Source organism: Panulirus ornatus, chromosome 1 (assembly GCF_036320965.1).
Source record: "Panulirus ornatus isolate Po-2019 chromosome 1, ASM3632096v1, whole genome shotgun sequence".
NCBI lineage: Eukaryota > Metazoa > Arthropoda > Malacostraca > Decapoda > Palinuridae > Panulirus > Panulirus ornatus.
Genome location: NC_092224.1, coordinates 14,936,744 through 14,956,769, shown reverse-complemented (window position 1 = coordinate 14,956,769; position 20,026 = coordinate 14,936,744). Strand labels below are relative to the sequence as shown.

General features: G+C 41.0%; 1 protein-coding gene across 3 annotated transcripts in view; it reads right to left on the bottom strand.

The window, feature by feature from the left end:
* The window catches only part of LOC139757083 (scoloptoxin SSD14-like), a 190,480-nt gene that overhangs the window by 138,866 nt on the left and 31,588 nt on the right, over window positions 1–20,026 (bottom strand). The window contains exon 2 of one of the 3 annotated variants that reach the window (XM_071677336.1): window positions 11,255–11,306. In XM_071677336.1, coding sequence (XP_071533437.1) covers window positions 11,255–11,256 — 2 coding nt within the window. In that variant the 5' untranslated portion in view covers window positions 11,257–11,306. Of the gene's footprint in view, window positions 1–5,291; window positions 5,677–11,254; window positions 11,307–20,026 lie in introns of those variants that run through there. The other 2 variants (XM_071677183.1, XM_071677247.1) reach the window with 2 other exon arrangements.

Here is a 20,026-nt window from a genome sequence, read left to right as displayed (position 1 = left end):
TCATATCACCACTACTTGTTATCACCTCCCCATTAGTCCCCTTCACTGATGTTCCCATTGATTCCCTTGTCTTAAGCACTTTATTTACTTCCTTCCAAAACATCTTTTTATTCTCCCTAAAACTTAATGATACTCTCTCACCCCAACTCTCATTTGCCCTCTTTTTCACCTCTTGCACCTTTCTCTTGACCTTCTGCTCTTTCTTTTATACATCTCCCACTCATTTGCATTATTTCCCTGCAAAAATCGTCCAAATGCCTCTCTCTTCTCTTTCACTAATAATCTTACTTCTTCATCCCACCACTCACTACCCTTTCTAATCTGCCCACCTCCCGTGCTTCTCATGCTACAAGCATCTTTTTCGCAAGCCATGACTGCTTCCCTAAATACATCCCTTTCCTTCCCCACTCCCCTTATGTCCTTTGTTCTCACCTTTCTCCATTCTGTACTCATTCTCTCTTGGTACTTCCTCACACAAGTCTCCTTCCCAAGCTCACTTACTCTCACCACTCTTTTCACCCCAACATTCTCACTTCTTTTCTGAAAACTTCTACAAATCTTCACCTTTGCCTCCACAAGATAATGATCAGACATCCCTCCAGTTGCACCTCTCAGCACATTAACATCCAAAAGTTTCTCTTTCATGCACCTATCATTTAACACATAATCCAATAACGCTCTCTGGCCATCTCTCCTACTTACATACGTATACTTATGTATATCTCGCTTCTTATACCAGGTATTCCCAATCACCAGTCCTTTTTCAGCACATAAATCTACAAGCTCTTCAGCATTTCCATTTACAACACTGAACACCCCATGTATACCAATTATTCCTTCAACTGCCACATTACTCACCTTTGCCTTCAAATCACCCATCACTGTACCCTGGTCTCGTGCATCAAAACTACTAACACACTCGCTCAGCTGCTCCCAAAACACTTGCCTCTCATGATCTTTCTTCTCATGCCCAGGTACCTATGCACCAATAATCACCCATCTCTCTCTGTCCACTTTCAGTTTTACCCATATCAATCTAGAGCTTACACTCTATCACATACCCCCACCACTCCTGTTTCAGAAGTGCTACTCCTTCCCTTGCTCTTGTCCTCTCACTAACCCCTGACTTTACTCCCAAGACATTCCCAAACCACTCTTCCCCTCTACCCTTGAGCTTCGTTTCACTCAGAGCCAAAACATCCAGGTTCCTTTCCTCAAACATAGTACCTATCTCTCCTTTTCTCTCATCTTGGTTACATCCACACACATTTAGACACCCCAATCTGAGCCTTCAAGGAGGATGAGCACTCCCCGCGTGACTCCTTCTTCTATTTCCCTTTTTAGAAAGTTAAAATACAAGGAGGGGAGGGTTTCCAGCCCCCCACTCCCGTCCCCTTTAGTCGCCTTTTACAACACGTGAGGAATGCATGGGAAGTATTCTTTCTCCCCTGTCCCCAGGGGTAAATCAGTAAAAAGCCCATATTTTGTGATCCCAACCGAGAAAAATCTTTTGACCTAAACTGGTTGTAATATCAACTTGATGGATAAGATTTCTATATGTAAGATGAGATCCATCACCTTGTTAACAACCAAAAGAAATCCAATTAGTTTTGAGGATATGCAAAGGGTGTTACTGTTATATTCTTTTTTATCATCCATGAAGTCATCTGGTAATCATCATTATGTAAAAATCCCCATTCACACCTCCTTCGTTAAGTCCAGCTTTGTATCATTAATAATTAGTTTTCTTACAAGATTCTCATTACAGTGTTTTGGTAAAGTCATATCTGATAAGGGAGAACAGCCTCATAAGACGTGTTCCAGGGGACAATATCTCCACTTGGTCTGATGACATACAGTTCTAGGTTATTCAAGATTGTGTTGGTAGGTTCATAAAACTGATATTGAAGCTCTTTCTTCCATTTCATTAACGCATTATAACCCCTAAACCTGTAATATATGGAGAACACTATAATTTCTTTTCAAAGGCAAGTAAGTTTTCATGCTCTACATCCAAATTCTATTTTCTGATAACTCTAGGAACCGTTTTATGGAGGTCCAGCAAAATCAAGATCACACTCCATCTAGCAGCAGGAAATAATGGACTCTTTAGGAGTCATAAGTTCCTCATCAAGACTGAACTTCTTTTCTCCCACTGACAATGACAACTTAAGATTAACAAATCTTTACCCATGGTGTAACCACAAGCAGGAAAAGTCTGGTAGCATCAAACACCAAATAAAAGTGGAGAAGGGATGTAGAGCCTTGGAAAATGTGGATTAAATGAACAGAATAATCAACCCTAGATCTCACCAAACCTAATCAAAACCTCTTGGACATAAATGAAACTCAACCCTACCTAATCTAATCCCTATGCAGGGGGCTTTACCCCTAGACCCAAACCTAAGCAAAATTTAGACGCTACCATATTATCCTTTCCATTTACTAACAACCCAACCTAAACAACTAACTGTGCCTATGACTACTTATCTCCAAGCTGGTAGAGGAGCTGATTACATTTTAGTTTAGGGGCACTACAAAATCAACTTACAAATATCATTGACTGTTTTGATATAGTTGTGCTCTGTGTGAAGAAAAGAATACAACTGACAGAGCATGATCAAGATTAACCCCCTGCCAATAAAAGAATTAACAGAGTGAATGCAGAGGTTATGAGCAGCAAGGAAAATGTGAAATAAATCACTGTGAAATTGAGAAAAACAGCAAAAACTCTACACAACCTGCATAAACCATACATAACCTCACCTAGCACCCAACATCTGCTTCATTTTAAAAAAAATTTTGAAAAAAAAAATTATGATTCCATTTTTACATCCAGTTTCTATTATTAGATTACGTACTAAATGATAGGCATTCAAAACAAAGACTTTTGGCTGTGTATATGCTGAAAGGGGTAACTGGTGGTACATCTGACGATTACCAGGTGGAAGCAAAGATGAAAATTTGTAAAGGTTTTTGATAAAAGGTAATGTTATAGGTGAGAAGAGAGTGGTGAAGGTAAGTGAACTTGAAAAATAGAAATGGGTGTGTTTAAAGGAACTGCAGCCCCAAAGATGTTGTATACTGTGAGACATGGACTATAACTGATGATGCATGGAGGAGAGTAGATGTGTTGGAAATGTAATGAGCAAGAGGAGCATCAGGGGACGAAGGAATGTTACAGAAGAAAAAGGAACCAAAGAGAGTTTTGCTGTCTATGAGAGACAATTATAGTGCCGTCACAACAGAGAAGTGAAGGAAAGGTAGAGCCACATAAGTTGACAGCATTGCATTTACCTAAAGACCATGAAGTCCCATCAATGGATGAAGAGGACTGGTTATCACAGATAATGTATTTGCAATATGGTTATGGGCAGTGTGCCTCATGGATAATGTATCTGTAATGATTAAGAGCAGTGATAAATGTTGAATGGGAGCAAGAGGAAGTAGAGTTTTTCTAAGACTGACATGGCTAATCCTGTACCCGTTTGGCCTAAGAACAGGAACAGACAAACCATGGGTTAAATAAGATGTAGTCTTGGAGGAATAGAGGATAAATGTTTCCATTCCCATAAAAATAACCTCTGATATGTGTTAGGTGGAAACAAAGCATCAACACATGAGAATAATTTACCCGAGAAAACTTGGTCAGAAAAGAATTTTCAAAAGTTATTCCAGTCAGCTTTGTTGAGGTGCCAATGTTTACATTTAGAAAGGGTATACTGTGTGGATGATGCACACATTCTGGTAGAACAAGATTTTCTAACATAAATTTTTTTCTTAAGATAGTAAATGATGATATGTAAAGAGTAGGGGGGGGGGGGAGAGCTATGAAGATCAGGGAAAATGTGATATATTTAATTCAAAAGTTGGTAAAACTTCAAGAAATCATTACGAAAATATATGAAAATTTCACCTAAGTTCTTCCAGCAGCTGAAATTCATATTACCTTCATTTCAATGTTAATTAAAAAAAATCATTATGTGCAACTTTTGCCCCACCACAATAGAAAAATCAGGGAACTTTTATGTAGGATCACAGACCTTAATACACAAACCTCTCTATTCACACAGCTTAGTACACAAACTTTCCTACAACTGGATGTAAATATGAGCTCAAAACAATCATTTTCTTCCAAAGAACAAAAACAATGCAAATGTTAAAAGCTAAAGGGTTTACTGAGGTGTTCATAGGTTATGTTATCTATTGTTTCATTTGTTTGAACCATCAGTAACTTGTACATTTTCCCTAGATTCCCACTATCAACATAACATAATCTTAAAAAATGTAAAATTACCAGTTTATCCCACAATAAAACTAGCTCTGGATAAAGCGGTTCTGTTATGCAACACTAATGTTGTAATCTAGAAAATACAATAAGACTTTTAATACATGAGCTGGAGCACTATATTTCATTCTATTATGCGAGATAACGCTATAGTAGTGAGGGTTATGTATATCAAAGAAAAATGTAGTTAATAAAACAGTATGCAAAGCACTTGTAAAAAAAAGGGGTCAACAGAACCAATGAAAATCTCACCTAACTTTCCCTAAGAGCCAAAGCATAAGGGAAAAACATACCATTAAATCTGTCTGCTGGTTGGGATTGCATGGGATTCCTACTTGTGGGGAGGCTGGGCAATGACATGACTGGCCGCTTGGTCTTATGTTTCTTGACATATTTTGGCAGTTAGAACTATTATGTTCAATCCTGCGTGAATCAAATAAGTAATAATCTAAATCTCCACTGGTTGGGATTGCATGGGATTCCTACTTGTGGGGAGGCTGGGCAATGACATGACTGGCCGCTTGGTCTTATGTTTCTTGACATATTTTGGCAGTTAGAACTATTATGTTCAATCCTGCGTGAATCAAATAAGTAATAATCTAAATCTCCACTGGTAGAAAGGTGAGGTAAGGTTTTCATAGATTCTGTTGTTGCTAGATTAATCAATCCCATGTTTCCCAGTAACACATAACTCTCACGACTTGCACCTTCTTTATTGCTACTTAAAATCATCCCTCGAACTCCTGCTCTGCAACTGCTATTGTATTCACAAAACACTACCACTGCATAACAAACTCGCGTTATCTAGGAAAATTGATGGAGAGTTTTAGCACCTGGTTAGTAACTCTACTTGATTCCACCATTAACAATATGGTTATAGGGATAAACGTCACTATTTCGTTAAAAATTACGAATTTACAGTTAAGAAGAAGAGGCTCATTCCCCTGTATAATGATTTCCTGCAGCCCATGTTAATCCAACATCATAGTCCGTGAGACTATACCTTTTACAGCACCATATGAACCGCCCTAAGCTGTAGTTAGTATTTCTGGAGATATCAGTAATCAACAGCTCTCTATCATCCATCCCAGAACGGTATTCGAGGCAATCTGACTCCCATACGTCGATAATTTCTAACTTCTCTTCGTTAATTAGCAACACCGCTGCACGACACTTAGAGTACATGCATTCGGTTTCCTCTTAAAGGACTGAATACAGTACTTTACGATGGTCTTCATCTTCTTCCTAGAGTTCAGATGTTCCTAGGGCCCGACTTGTTACAAAATCTTGCCTTCAGTCTTCGTACCATGATATAAGACAACAGTTCAGCAGGACACTATGATCATAGCCCGAGGCGTTCAGCTGGACGATGCTGAATAGCCCCAATGACGATGTTGATTTCTCTCTCATTTTCTCCCGCTTTTATTTCGGTTGATATCATGCTTTTTAAATCATTTTCATAAAGTTAATTAGTTTGTTGACGTTATATGATTTCATCCCTATGATATGATTATTAGTTTTTCAATTTACGTGACTCCAGTCTTTGTTTACATATAAGATGTGACGCTTAGCTTCACTTACACAAACGTCGGTAGTTTAAAATCTCACTACTAGATGTCATAGTGCTCCGTTCTTAATGATATGTAATTAATTACATACTTTCTGAGGAATTATGTATTTATTAGACAAAAACTGAGATCTAAGATAGTTTTGAGACTATCGTAACAGTAAATGAAGATGCCATTACACTGTAAGTGTATTTCAAGCTTTAGTTTCGGAAAATAAGAAAGCTTTCTTGTAAATCAACCGTCGTTTAAAAATGAAATTCGTTTAGCAAGCAGTAAATGACGTAAGCCCTTGTAATATCATAGTTTAGCTTGCAACCACAGCCATAGCCTTCAGCACGATCAGGACAAACCAATTTAATCTATTTTGATCCAGGAACGTATCCAGGATTTGGCCTGTGAGGGAGTGGGTGGGGGGATTCCAAAATCAACAAGATACTCTGAAAATCTCGATACAAAATTGGTGTATAAGAGCACATTGCATAATAAAGAACTTGACGCTTTTGTGTTATTTGGCCTTTAAATCTATTCGGCAATATTAATCAAAGTTTCATAAAATTCAGCGGTTGTTAAGAAGTAAGTTGGTTCAGAGAACGGCGATCAGTTTTGAAGGAAAAATGAAATTGTCATTTGCTAACAGTTTGAGGGCAGTAGGAGGCATCCATCTACTGCTGTTGCTACTATTCTGTAGCAGTAGTAGTGGGTGGCAGGCAACCAGCGAGCAGGGAGGTACTATATACCTGGGTTTCGCGAGGGTTAGTGACGGCAGGGCGGGGTTACCAACACCTATCTAGGCCTAGATTGCTATCTTTTATTCCATTGTCTCATCCACACCTGGGTTGCTGACAGCAAGAGGGTAAGAGATATGTGTGGTAATAAAAAAGAGTGTGGTTGAGAGAGCAGAAGAGGGTGTGTTGAAATGGTTTGGACATATGGAGAGAATGCGTGAGGAAAGGTTGACAAAGAGGATATATGTCAGAGGTGGAGGGAACAAGAAGACCAAATTAGAGGTGGAAGGATGGAATGAAAAAGATTTTACGGGATCAGGGCCTGAATATGCAGAAGTGTGAAAAACGTGCACGGAATAGAGTGACTTAGAACGATGTGGCATACTGGGGTCGACGTGCTGTCAGTGGACTGAACCAGGGTATTTGAAACGCCCAAAGTAAGCAAAGGAAAGGTGTGTGGGGCCTGGACAGGGAACTGTGGTTTTGGTGCATTACACTTGACAGCTGGAGAACGGATGTGGCCTTTTGTTCGTCTGTTTCCTGGCGCTACCTTGCTAACGCGGGAAACGGCGATCAAGTACTACGAGGGGGCCAGGTGAGGATATTCCAAAAAAGGCCTAGTCCTCTGTTCTTAACGCTACCTCGCTAACGTGGGAAATGGCAAATAGTTTAAAAGAAAGAAAGAAAATATATATATATATATATATATATATATATATATATATATATATATATATATATATATATATATATATTTTTTATACTCTGTCGCTGTCTCCCGCGTTTGCGAGGTAGCGCAAGGAAACAGACGAAAGAAATGGCCCAACCCCCCCCCCCCCATACACATGTATATACATACGTCCACACACGCAAATATACATACCTACACAGCTTTCCATGGTTTACCCCAGACGCTTCACATGCATTGATTCAATCCACTGACAGCACGTCAGCCCCGGTATACCACATCGCTCCAATTCACTCTATTCCTTGCCCTCCTTTCACCCTCCTGCATGTTCAGGCCCTGATCACACAAAATCTTTTTCACTCCATCTTTCCACCTCCAATTTGGTCTCCCTCTTCTCCTTGTTCCCTCCACCTCCGACACATATATCCTCTTGGTCAATCTTTCCTCACTCATCCTCTCCATGTGCCCAAACCACTTCAAAACACCCTCTTCTGCTCTCTCAACCACGCTCTTTTTATTTCCACACATCTCTCTTACCCTTACGTTACTCACTCGATCAAACCACCTCACACCACACATTGTCCTCAAACATCTCATTTCCAGCACATCCATCCTCCTGCGCACAACTCTATCCATAGCCCACGCCTCGCAACCATACAACATTGTTGGAACCACTATTCCTTCAAACATACCCATTTTTGCTTTCCGAGATAATGTTCTCGACTTCCACACATTCTTCAAGGCCCCCAGAATTTTCGCCCCCTCCCCCACCCTATGATCCACTTCCGCTTCCATGGTTCCATCCGCTGCCAGATCCACTCCCAGATATCTAAAACACTTCACTTCCTCCAGTTTTTCTCCATTCAAACTCACCTCCCAATTGACTTGACCCTCAACCCTACTGTACCTAATAACCTTGCTCTTATTCACATTTACTCTTAACTTTCTTCTTCCACACACTTTACCAAACTCAGTCACCAGCTTCTGCAGTTTCACACATGAATCAGCCACCAGCGCTGTGTCATCAGCGAACAACAACTGACTCACTTCCCAAGCTCTCTCATCCCCAACAGACTTCATACTTGCCCCTCTTTCCAAAACTCTTGCATTTACCTCCCTAACAACCCCGTCCATAAACAAATTAAACAACCATGGAGACATCACACACCCCTGCCGCAAACCTACATTCACTGAGAACCAATCACTTTCCTCTCTTCCTACACGTACACATGCCTTACATCCTCGATAAAAACTTTTCACTGCTTCTAACAACTTTCCTCCCACACCATATATTCTTAATACCTTCCACAGAGCATCTCTATCAACTCTATCATATGCCTTCTCCAGATCCATAAATGCTACATACAAATCCATTTGCTTTTCTAAGTATTTCTCAAATACATTCTTCAAAGCAAACACCTGATCCACACATCCTCTACCACTTCTGAAACCACACTGCTCTTCCCCAATCTGATGTTCTGTACATGCCTTCACCCTCTCAATCAATACCCTCCCATATAATTTACCAGGAATACTCAACAAACTTATACCTCTGTAATTTGAGCACTCACTCTTATCCCCTTTGCCTTTGTACAGTGGCAAAGGGGATAAGAGTGAGTGCTCAAATTACAGAGGTATAAGTTTGTTGAGTATTCCTGGTAAATTATATGGGAGGGTATATATATATATATATATATATATATATATATATATATATATATATATATATATATATATATATATATGTGTGTGTGTGTGTGTGTGTGTGTGTGTGTGTGTGTGTGTGTGTGTGTGTGTGTAAAATCAAGGTTAGTGTAATGCAGACGTGCTGTTCAAATGTCTTTCTTACCCCAGAAACTACAACTCAAAGTTTCAAGGTTTCCTCCGTAAAACATTACCAGCTACAAATATAAAGCTATACCTACAAGTCAAATGGATAAATAAAATCTTAAGATACTCGACAGCTGTACCTACATTGATAAGAATATCATACATACAAAGTGTACAAAATATTCACAAATCACACCTGTACCTACATTAATAAGAATATCATACATACAAAGTATACAAAATATTCACAAATCACACTCCACAGTGTTTTATCAGCAAGTGGGATTCGACATTCCCACGATTGCATTTAATATATTGCTAGTTACTGTTAAGATCAAAATATTCCAAGAAAATGTAATTCTTGAATAACCGATAAAAGAAAACGTTGACATGGTATACTAATGTAAATGTATTAGTCTTTTTTCTTGGCGCATAACAGGTTGTTATACAGTTTAGTTCGGCTTTGGATTGTCTACAAGCATTCCTCTTTGGCCGGGTCACAGTGTCCTTCCAGTCCAAAAACCATCAGTGAAATACGTCTGTCGACCTCTCGTTTCCTACAACGTTCTCACTGTTGGTGCTACACACATGTCGGATACTTCCTGCAGCACTGCTACATCAACCTCTACGTCTCTGTTCTGCGCTGCAATCGTCATTTTCGTCAAGAATCGCCAAGTCTCATGAGAAGTCTTCAGACGTATCAAGCCAGGCGTATTCATCCTTCCTGGACTACCGTGTCTTTAGTGGTGTATAATATTCTCTCTATGGCTTTACTTAACACTTCCCAGTCTCCTGTTTCCCTGCTCCTCAGCATCTCTGTTTCTGTCGCTCAAGCCGCGAATCTGCTCCTGTTTTCTGTCCCCTGTTTTCAACAGTGGTTTATCATGATCTTTGACGATATTTCTTAGTTTATCAGATGACGTGTTCATATACTGACAATGGCTTTGTTGTTCATGATTTTATTCTATGTTTGATCATCAACTCTGCACTTTAAGGAATCATAACAATGGAAAAAAATGTGATTACCATCTTGCAAACAACTTGAGCTCCGGTTATGATCTTGTCTATGTACGAGATACATGATTTACTGATGATAATGCTGAAGTGGAGGGACAAATCTATATAAAACCTACGAATCAACAATGTTTGTAACACTGGACTACGTACGTGTCGTCTAGGCGATGTATCTCATCCACAAACATTGTTGATTCGTCAGTTTTCATATAAAGTTGTCATTCAACTTTATTCAAGCTGAGTGACAACTCTGTATGAAAACCTGTATCGAAGGCAAGTTCACACTCGGAACTCTGCTGGCCTGGGCCCTGGTTATTCGCTGATAGATTTACAGTGCAACAGTGAATATAAAATCAAATCTACAGACGTTAATTGACTTGAATTCTACAAGTTTTCTGTCACCATAAACGTGGACTACGATATTTTCACATTCATTGAGGATAACATCTCTCTTCCCAAGTACTTACATTTGTGAACAATCATTTTCAAACATGAATAATGTTCAACACAGAGGGCGACATGTTCTTAACGATGTTTACCCAATAAACACACTGCGTGTTGCCTGTTCAATAATAATAATAACAGATTCTGACGAAGTGAACAAGCCACATCAAATCGTACTAAGCCACATTACTGACCCTCAAGTCCCAGAGTTCCTGTTAGAAGTTTGTAATCAGTACAGTTGTGTTTGTTGGAACTAATATGATTTTCTTTTTTTTATAAAGAGAACTAGATTATCTTTAAAATTCAGCCCCAACACACACACACACACACACACACACACACACACACACACATCTGGCCCGATAATGGCCCACTTGCATATAAGTTTGGCCAGCCCTGATCAACAAGAATTTCTCTATGCAGTAAGCGTTGAAAGTACATACAAGCACGTTAACCAAATTTGCCAGGGTAATGACAACACTAAGGGATAGTGACAACACTGCTAGGGATGGTGACAACCGTACCATGGGATGGTGCCAGGGTAATGACAACACTAAGGGATAGTGACAACACTGCTAGGGATGGTGACAACCGTACCATGGGATGGTGCCAGGGTAATGACAACGCTGAGAAGGGGGTAGTGACAACACTACCAGGGATGGCGACTACAGTACAGTATGATGGTGTCAGTACTTACATATGGGTGGTGGCTATGGTCAGGTGAGGATCCCGTCTTTCCTTGGCCACACCTGCAAGTACATACATGAATCTTAATTCAATAACAGTGAAATATCAGGCTGCTAGCAGAGTACGTGATCATGGTTAAAGGTCCGTATGCGTACCCTGTCTCCAACAGAGAGAGAGAGAGAGAGAGAGAGAGAGAGAGAGAGAGAGAGAGAGAGAGAGAGAGAGAGAGAGAGAGAGAGAGAGAGAGAGAGAGAGAGAGAGAGAGAGAGAGAGAGAGAGAATTGCTGACTCCTGCCAAGCCATAGACGATGTTCTCTAGAATCTTCCACGACGAGGAAAATGCTCCAACGGAATGGTACAGAACCCAAGTTGTATCAACATTGAGAAAAGATAAGTTGACAGAGAATTGGCCTCGAATCATAGGGCGGTGCCCTCAACGAACCTAACCTGCCACGAACTGAAGATCATAAGACAGTAGTTACAGGAGAACTTAAGTGTCATGAAGTAGCCAGGCGGACGAAAACGGGTTCGGAGGCAACAGATCCGTCAGAAGAATATACTGGGTTCCTATGAACAAGTCAGCACCACCCTGAAGAAGAGTGACTGATGGGTGGACGGTATATTATGGACTGACGGAGGTCTTTGGTGCTACACGCAACAGAGGTTGATAGTGATGGTCTTCGCCCATGCTGGGTGCTCACGGTGGACAACTCAAGTTGATCAACAGCTAATTAAACGAGACGCATGGCAGGGAATCCTTCCCCAGCTGCGCCATGGTGATATGTAGGTTGCCCTAGCGCCCGATCCTACGGCCACTTATCATCCCTGATTTACATATATGATTAACTAAATGAGATCGACTCACTCAGACATGCTTGCAGACGATGCTATAATTATGAATGACGTTCGTAGCGTAAGAAGAAGCGAAGAGCTGGGAAGTGATCACGACAGGTCAAATGGCTCTTGAAAATCTATCACTGGAAAATTCAGTCATGATGATGGAGAAGGGCACAAGCAGACCAAGTGGTGCGCTATAAATAACTGTGTAAAAGGAACATCAGAGATGTCACCACGTCGTCCCTTGTGACCTGAACAGCACGCGAGGAGGAGTGTCAAGGCAGCTAACCATATCCAGGCCAGCACCATGACCGACATATGTTTAGTTACATATATTCAAGATACATTCCTCCCAAGATGGAGTATGCAGCATCAGTCTCGTCTCCCCATCCAAAGGGTCATACAGACTTGGTGGAGAAGGTACAAAGGAATGCAACAAGAAAGGTAACAAAAGAGAGTGGGCAGACCTCTGAAGAGAGGATGGACGTGCTCAACCAATCCACACTGGAAGACAGACGAGTCAGGGGAGGAATGATGACTAAGATATAGATCAATTTTTCGATAACAGAAGAGAGGCAAGAACAAGAGGACACAACTGGAATCTGTGCAGGACAACTGGACGGATGGTTCTTGAGGAAGCATATCTTCAACAGTAGTTTTGGACTCATGGAACAAGCTAAGCCAAGAACAAGTGAACGCGGCCGCCACTGGATGAAATCAGGAAATATATAAGAAAAATAGAAACAAGAGGCGGGGCTCCAGCATTAAAAAAGTCACTCCTGTATGCACACATGGGTAATAACAAATCGATGACAATTTATACACACACGCACTCACGCTCAACTAAAACCATGTATCCCCTTGACCGTGATGGCGCGGGCCTTGAGTACCAGGACACGACCTAAATTTAACGTGACCTTTGCGGGTCAGGCCGTCACACTCCAGGGTCTTACATCTTTATGCTCACTGAGTTTAGGGATGGGTCTCCACCACTCCAACCCCCCCCCCCCCCCACCCCTCACTACCACTACCATGTGAAGAAATGGATGATCACATGTTCATCTCAACGTAAACAACATGTTCAAGCCACACACACACACATACACACACACATACACACACACACACACACACACATACACACACACACAAACACACACACACACACACACATACACACACACACACAAACACACACACACATACACACACACACACACACACACACACAGGTAAGTATAATATTTAGTTATGACTGTCAGTGGGTCTCGGGTTCCGGACACAGCTAAAACGCATGAACAAAGTTTAAAAGAGTATTTCCATCTGTTGTTTATCCTTTTCAAAGATTATCTTAACCCTTAACACATCTCGACCACTGTTGCTTTCTCCAGTGATCTGAACAACCCCTTACCATTTCTAACGTCTAGAAAGGCGCAATTAATGAGCCATCGAGAATTTGATAATATGGAAAAAATGAAAATAAATATAACTTGGAAGAATATCAAAATCCAAATTAAATAATATTTTTCAAGAACAGTCAAACAAACTATATGTGACATCACAAGTTCTTCTCATCAAACTAATATACTGCTCGGGCTTGAACGTTAACATACAAGATACCTGTTTCTATGCTAATTACCTTCTTACAATTTCCTCATATACTCTGTACACGAGGAATTCACAAGGTCGTCACCCACAGCTGCGTCCCTCGGTGACGTTTAATTCGGCTGACGCACAAAATGAGTGGCAAACTTTAATATCCTGCACGACTTTCAGTACAGTCACCTTGTAGGGTCATGAAATACCCAGCGTGAATACTGATGAAGTCGAGAATTCTGTTTGGTGATCAAACACATCCCGAATGTGGGATGCTATTTTTTTATGTTAGCTGAGACGGTACGGACAACTGAGGCCCTTATCAAGGCCATCTTATCTACGCTATATATATATATAAATATATATATATATATATATATATATATATATATATATATATATATATATATATATATATATATATATATATATATCTTCTGTTTCCCCCTTTTAGAAAGTTAAAATACAAGGAGGGGAGGGTTTCCAGCCCCCCGCTCCCGTCCCCTTTAATCGCCTTCTACGACACGTGAGGAATGCGTGGGAAGTATTCTTTCTCCCCTATCCCCAGGGATAAGTGAATAGAGTGAATTGGAACGATGTGGTATACCGGGGACGACGTGCTGAAAATGAATTGAACCAGGACTTATGAAGCGTCTGGGGTAAACCATGGAAAGTTCTGTAGGGCCTGGATGTGGAAAGGGAGCTGTGGTTTCGGTGCATTATTACATGACAGCTAGAGGCTGAGTGTGAACGAATGTGGCCTTTGTTGTCTTTTCCTAGCACTACCTCGCGCACATGAGGGGGGAGGGGGCTGTTATTTCATGTGTGGCGGGGTGGCGATGGGAATGAATAAAGGCAGACAGTATGAATTATGTATATGTGTATATATGTATATGTCTGTGTGTGTATATGTATGTATACGTTGAGATGTATAGGTATGTATATTTGCGTGTGTGGACGTGTATGTATATACATGTGTATGTGGGTGGGCTGGGCCATTCTTTCGTCTGTGTCCTTGCGCTACCTCGCTAACGTGGGAGACAGCGACAAAGTAAAATAGAATATATATATATATATATATATATATATATATATATATATATATATATATATATATATTTAAACTATTCGCCATTTCCCGCGTTAGCGAGGTAGCGTTAAGAACAGAGGACTGGGCCTTTTTTGGAATATCCTCACCTGGCCCCCTCTGTTCCTTCTTTTGGAAAATTAAAAAGAAAAAAAAAACGAGAGGGGAGGATTTCCAGCCCCCGCTCCCTCCCCTTTTAGTCGCCTTCTACGACACGCAGGGAATACGTGGGAAGTATTCTTAATCCCCTATCCCCAGGGATATATATACATATATATATAGGGGATTAAGAATACTTCCCACGTATTCCCTGCATGTCGTAGAAGGCGACTAAAAGGGGAGGGAGCGGGGGGCTGGAAATCCTCCCCTCTCGTTTTTTTTTTAATTTTTTTTTTTTTTTAAATTTTTCCAAAAGAAGGAACAGAGGGAGGGGGGCCAGGTGAGGATATTCCACAAAGGCCCAGTCCTCTGTTCTTAACGCTACCTCGCTAACGCGGGAAATGGCGCATAGTTTAAAAGAAAGATATATATATATATATATATATATATATATATATATATATATATATATATATATATATATATATATATATAGAATCCTTGATCGCCGTTTCCCGTGTCAGCGAGGTAGCGCCAGGAAACAGATGAAGAACGACACATCCACTCACACACACACACACACACGCATATATATATATATATATATATATATATATATATATATATATATATATATATATATATATATATATATATATATATATAATATACATGCAAAAAAGGCCACATTCGTTAACATTCAGTCTCTAGCTGTCGTGTAATGCTACCTATCCACATCCAGGCCCCAACAGACCATTCCATGGTTTACCCCAGACGTTTCACATGCCCTGGTTCAGTCCACTGATAACACATCGACCCCGGTATACCTCATCGTTCCAATTCACTTTGTCCCATACAACCTTTCACCCTCCTGTAAGTTCAGGCCTCGATCACTCAAAATCTTTTCTTACTCTACCTTTAACATCAGGAATCTACAAAAAAGAGAAAAACTTAACGTCACAAAACTTGGATACGATACGTAAAACGCAAACAAGATATATATAAGAAACGCACGCAAAAAAAATCCCCACAGTACATAACACATAAAAGAAAACACTAAAAGCGATACAAGTTAACAATATTATGAAGGGTAGTATGAGTTACAGTCTAAACACAAAATATGGAAACAAAAATATACAAAAGCTTGCAGTTGAGGAGACATAAGAATAAACGCATTTTAAAGCTACATTCAAGCCTGACTCGAGACAAGCAAGACCTATAATTTTCCCTTAAGAAGAAAGTTCATCGAAAAATATGGTTAAGTACACGTAGACTTGCAATGATCCGTTATGATAACACAGACTTGCATTTTTCCGTAGCGGCAACATAGACTTGTAATGCCCCGTAACGGTTGTCAAAAATATAGAATGAAAATTAATCTATTCCTTGATCATGATGGTATGAACCTTGAGTATGATGGCCTTTCATCTGACCCATAAGGGTCAGGTCAAAGACCAGGTCTAGCTCAAGGGTCGTGCGCGTCGTCCCAGTGTAGCACCAGCCCAGCATGAAGTTCGTGCTCAAGGGAGACTCAACCCACCAGAACCTGACAGTCAAGAGGCGTCCAGTAGACTTCATCTTCATTGATGACAGCCGACCAGGATGTGCATCAGTACACACAGATCTTAATTATAATCATTGTTGTGATCATTATACTTGTTGACCAGATATATATATATATATATATATATATATATATATATATATATATATATATGTATATATATATATATATATATATATAAGAGGATATATGTGTCAGAGGTGGAGGGAACGAGGAGAAGTGGGAGACCAAATTGGAGGTGGAAAGATGGAGTGAAAAAGATTTGAGTGATCGGGGCCTGAACATGCAGGAGGGTGAAAGGCGTGCAAGGAATAGAGTGAATTAGAACGATGTGGTATACCGGGGTCGACGTGCTGTCAATGGATTGAACCAGGGCGTGTGAAGCGTCTGGGGTAAACCATGGAAAGTTTTGTGGGGCCTGGATGTGGAAAGGGAGCTGTGGTTTCGGTTCATTATACATGACAGCTAGAGACTGAGTGTGAACGAATATGGCCTTTGTTGTCTTTTCTTAGCGCTACCTCGCGCACATGTGGGGGGAGGGGGTTGTTATTTCACGTGTAGCGGGGTGGCGATGGGAATGAATTAGGGCAGACAGTATGAATTATGTACATGTGTATACATGTATATGTCTGTGTGTGTGTATATATATATATATATATATATATATATATATATATATATATATATATATATATATATATATATATATATATATATGCATATCGTATTGGGTCAAGGTATTTTTCGTTTCAGCCTCAACTTAAGGAGCAATGTAGAGGTTGGGGTGGCACTTTTTCCTGGCGTTACTCAGCGCCACTTGATGTGTCTGAATCCATCCCTACAACCGAAACTTTATAGTCAAGGTCACGGCACGGGTAGTGTTATCTTAAACGTCTGCTCAATAACTTTTGATTTGATATACGTAAGTATTACCCAGCACGAGACAGTGTGATGGAAGCTACCCACAGGGATGCGTCGTGCTCTAGTGCCACACATTACCCTTATACAAGACTATGTACTGCTCCCAGCACAGCCTCCACCGTCACACTTGAGATCACACTCTTATATCAGTATCAGTCGCCATTCTACAGCACCCGCAATGGTCAGACACAAATAAACATAACCGATTCGGTTCCTTTTACACTCTTCCAAAATTCTGGACTCTCCTTGTATACTCAGTCATTAATGATAACATGTTATTTAATCCCAAACACTGTACTTAGTATATGCTCATGTTGCCTTCTATAGAAAAAGGACGAGGGATTATGCGTATGAGATATCGCTGTCATCATCATGTGTTTATTCTGGGCAACTTCTACAGTCCACTTGAAGTTATGGCGGAGGTCCTCACTGATGGGTCCTTAATGATGGGTCCTCACTGATGGGTCCTCACTGATGGGTCCTCACTGATGGGTCCTCACAGATGGGTCCTCACAGATGGGTCCTCACTGATGGATCCTAACTCATGGCACTCAGGCCTCTTGCATCCAGTATTCCTCTTCGGTCCTCATAACTCTGCCTCTTCAAAACTCCTCATGCTCCATTCCAGGTCTGGCCTGACGCCCGTGTCCCGAGCATCAGACAAAGCAAGCTACACAATGTCCCTGTGTGATACACACTGTGCTGGTTAACTAACCACTGCATATGGTGAGATCAACATCAGACGTATAATGTATGTATTCAGACCTTACATGTCCTTGATGTATTCTAATGAAAATAACACACACACACACACACACACACACACACACACACACACTCACACACACACACACACACACACACACACACACAGCGCAAACATGGTTTGTATACATTGTGCATGAGAGCGAGAGGCAGGATATGAGCAAGTAAGGCCATTGGTCGTTTGTTGATGACGCTCCCTTGCATAAAGCGAGAGATTTTATTACGGATAAGCAGAGCATATATATAAATATACATACAGCGCCACGAACATCAGAAGGAATGACCTTACCTTATTCCCTTACATCCACTCTCATCTTGGTACGTATACTGAATCGAAAACCACAAAACCCTCATCCCATCCAGGCCCCAAAGACCTTCCCGGGATCTCCCATGACCGCTTCATATGCCCCTGTTTAGCCCATTTACAGCACGTAGTCCTTTGTACACCACATCCCTCTAATTCAGTCCATCCCGTGCACGCCTCTTGCATGTTCAGATCACGGTCGCTCCAAGTATTGAGTGCTCAGGGTTTAAGCATGCAGGATGGATTCAATGCTCTACAAAAGTACTAGACCCCTCCCTCCCACCCAAAGCATACCATAACCCACCACCAACCCACAGGTAAAAATTAAAAGCTTACGCCTGCCTCATGTTTCGGCAACCATTACTCACTCTTCCCCTCCACCCACAAGAAATATACCACGGGCAAAACACGTCCACACAGAGATAACCCGACAAGCACTAAATAACCGAACTCCCACCTCAGTCTTAAGTTTCACACACCAGAGTACGCCCCTCAGAAGTCTCACTCACCAGACGAGCATGAGTCAAACATTCCCGTGTGCACTCTGGACGTCACCCATCGCTTCAACACTAGAGACACCGCTGAAGCATATCCTATGACCCGCCACGCCTGTGATGCAGTTGCCATAAAGAAGATATCAAGTGCTTACTACTCAGTTGCCCTGCACTCTCTGCGCATAGACACACACACATCACAAAACTTTGTGACCTATGGCCGGTGGAGGTGGACGGCTATCTGAGCGCTGTTTCCTTGTGCTACCTCGCTAACGCGGGAGACAGCGACAAAGCAAAATAAATAAAATATAATATATATATATATATATATATATATATATATATATATATATATATATATATATATATATATATATATATATATATATTCGCCTTTTCCCGCGTTAGCAAGGTAACGCCGAGAACAGATGAAGGTCGCATTCGCTCACATCTATTCTCTAGCTGTCATGTGTAATGCACCCAAACCTATCCACAACCAGGCGCCCCCAGACCTTTCCGTGGTTTACCCTATCAGCATTACATGACCGATTCTAGTCCACTGACAGCATGTCGACCCCCATACACCACATCCTTCCAATTAACTGTATCCTGTGCACATTCCTCTTCTTGCATGCTGAGGCCCCGATCACTCAAAGGTCTTTCCCACTTCATCTTTCCATCTCGAATTCGGTCTCCCTTTTCTCCTTGTCCCTTCTAGTACTGACACGTACTGACACATACTATATTCTCCCTGCCAACCTTTCCTCACTCATTCTCTCCATATGTCCTAACCATTTCAACGCACCCTCTTCTGCTCTCCTAGCCACTTATTACCACACCTTTTCTACTCTTTTATTACGAACTCTATCAAACCACCTCACACCACATATTGTCCTCAAGCATTGCATTTCTAACGTAATCGCTTTCCGCACATCCTCATCTACAGCCAATGCATCGCAACCATACGACATCTTGGTACTACTTTACCTTCAAATATACCCATTTTCGCCCTCCCAGAAAACGACCTCTCTTTCCACACATTCTTCAGTGCCCCCAGAACCTTCGCCTCCTCATCATGACTCATTTCCGCTTCTATGTTTTAATTTGTTTCCTTG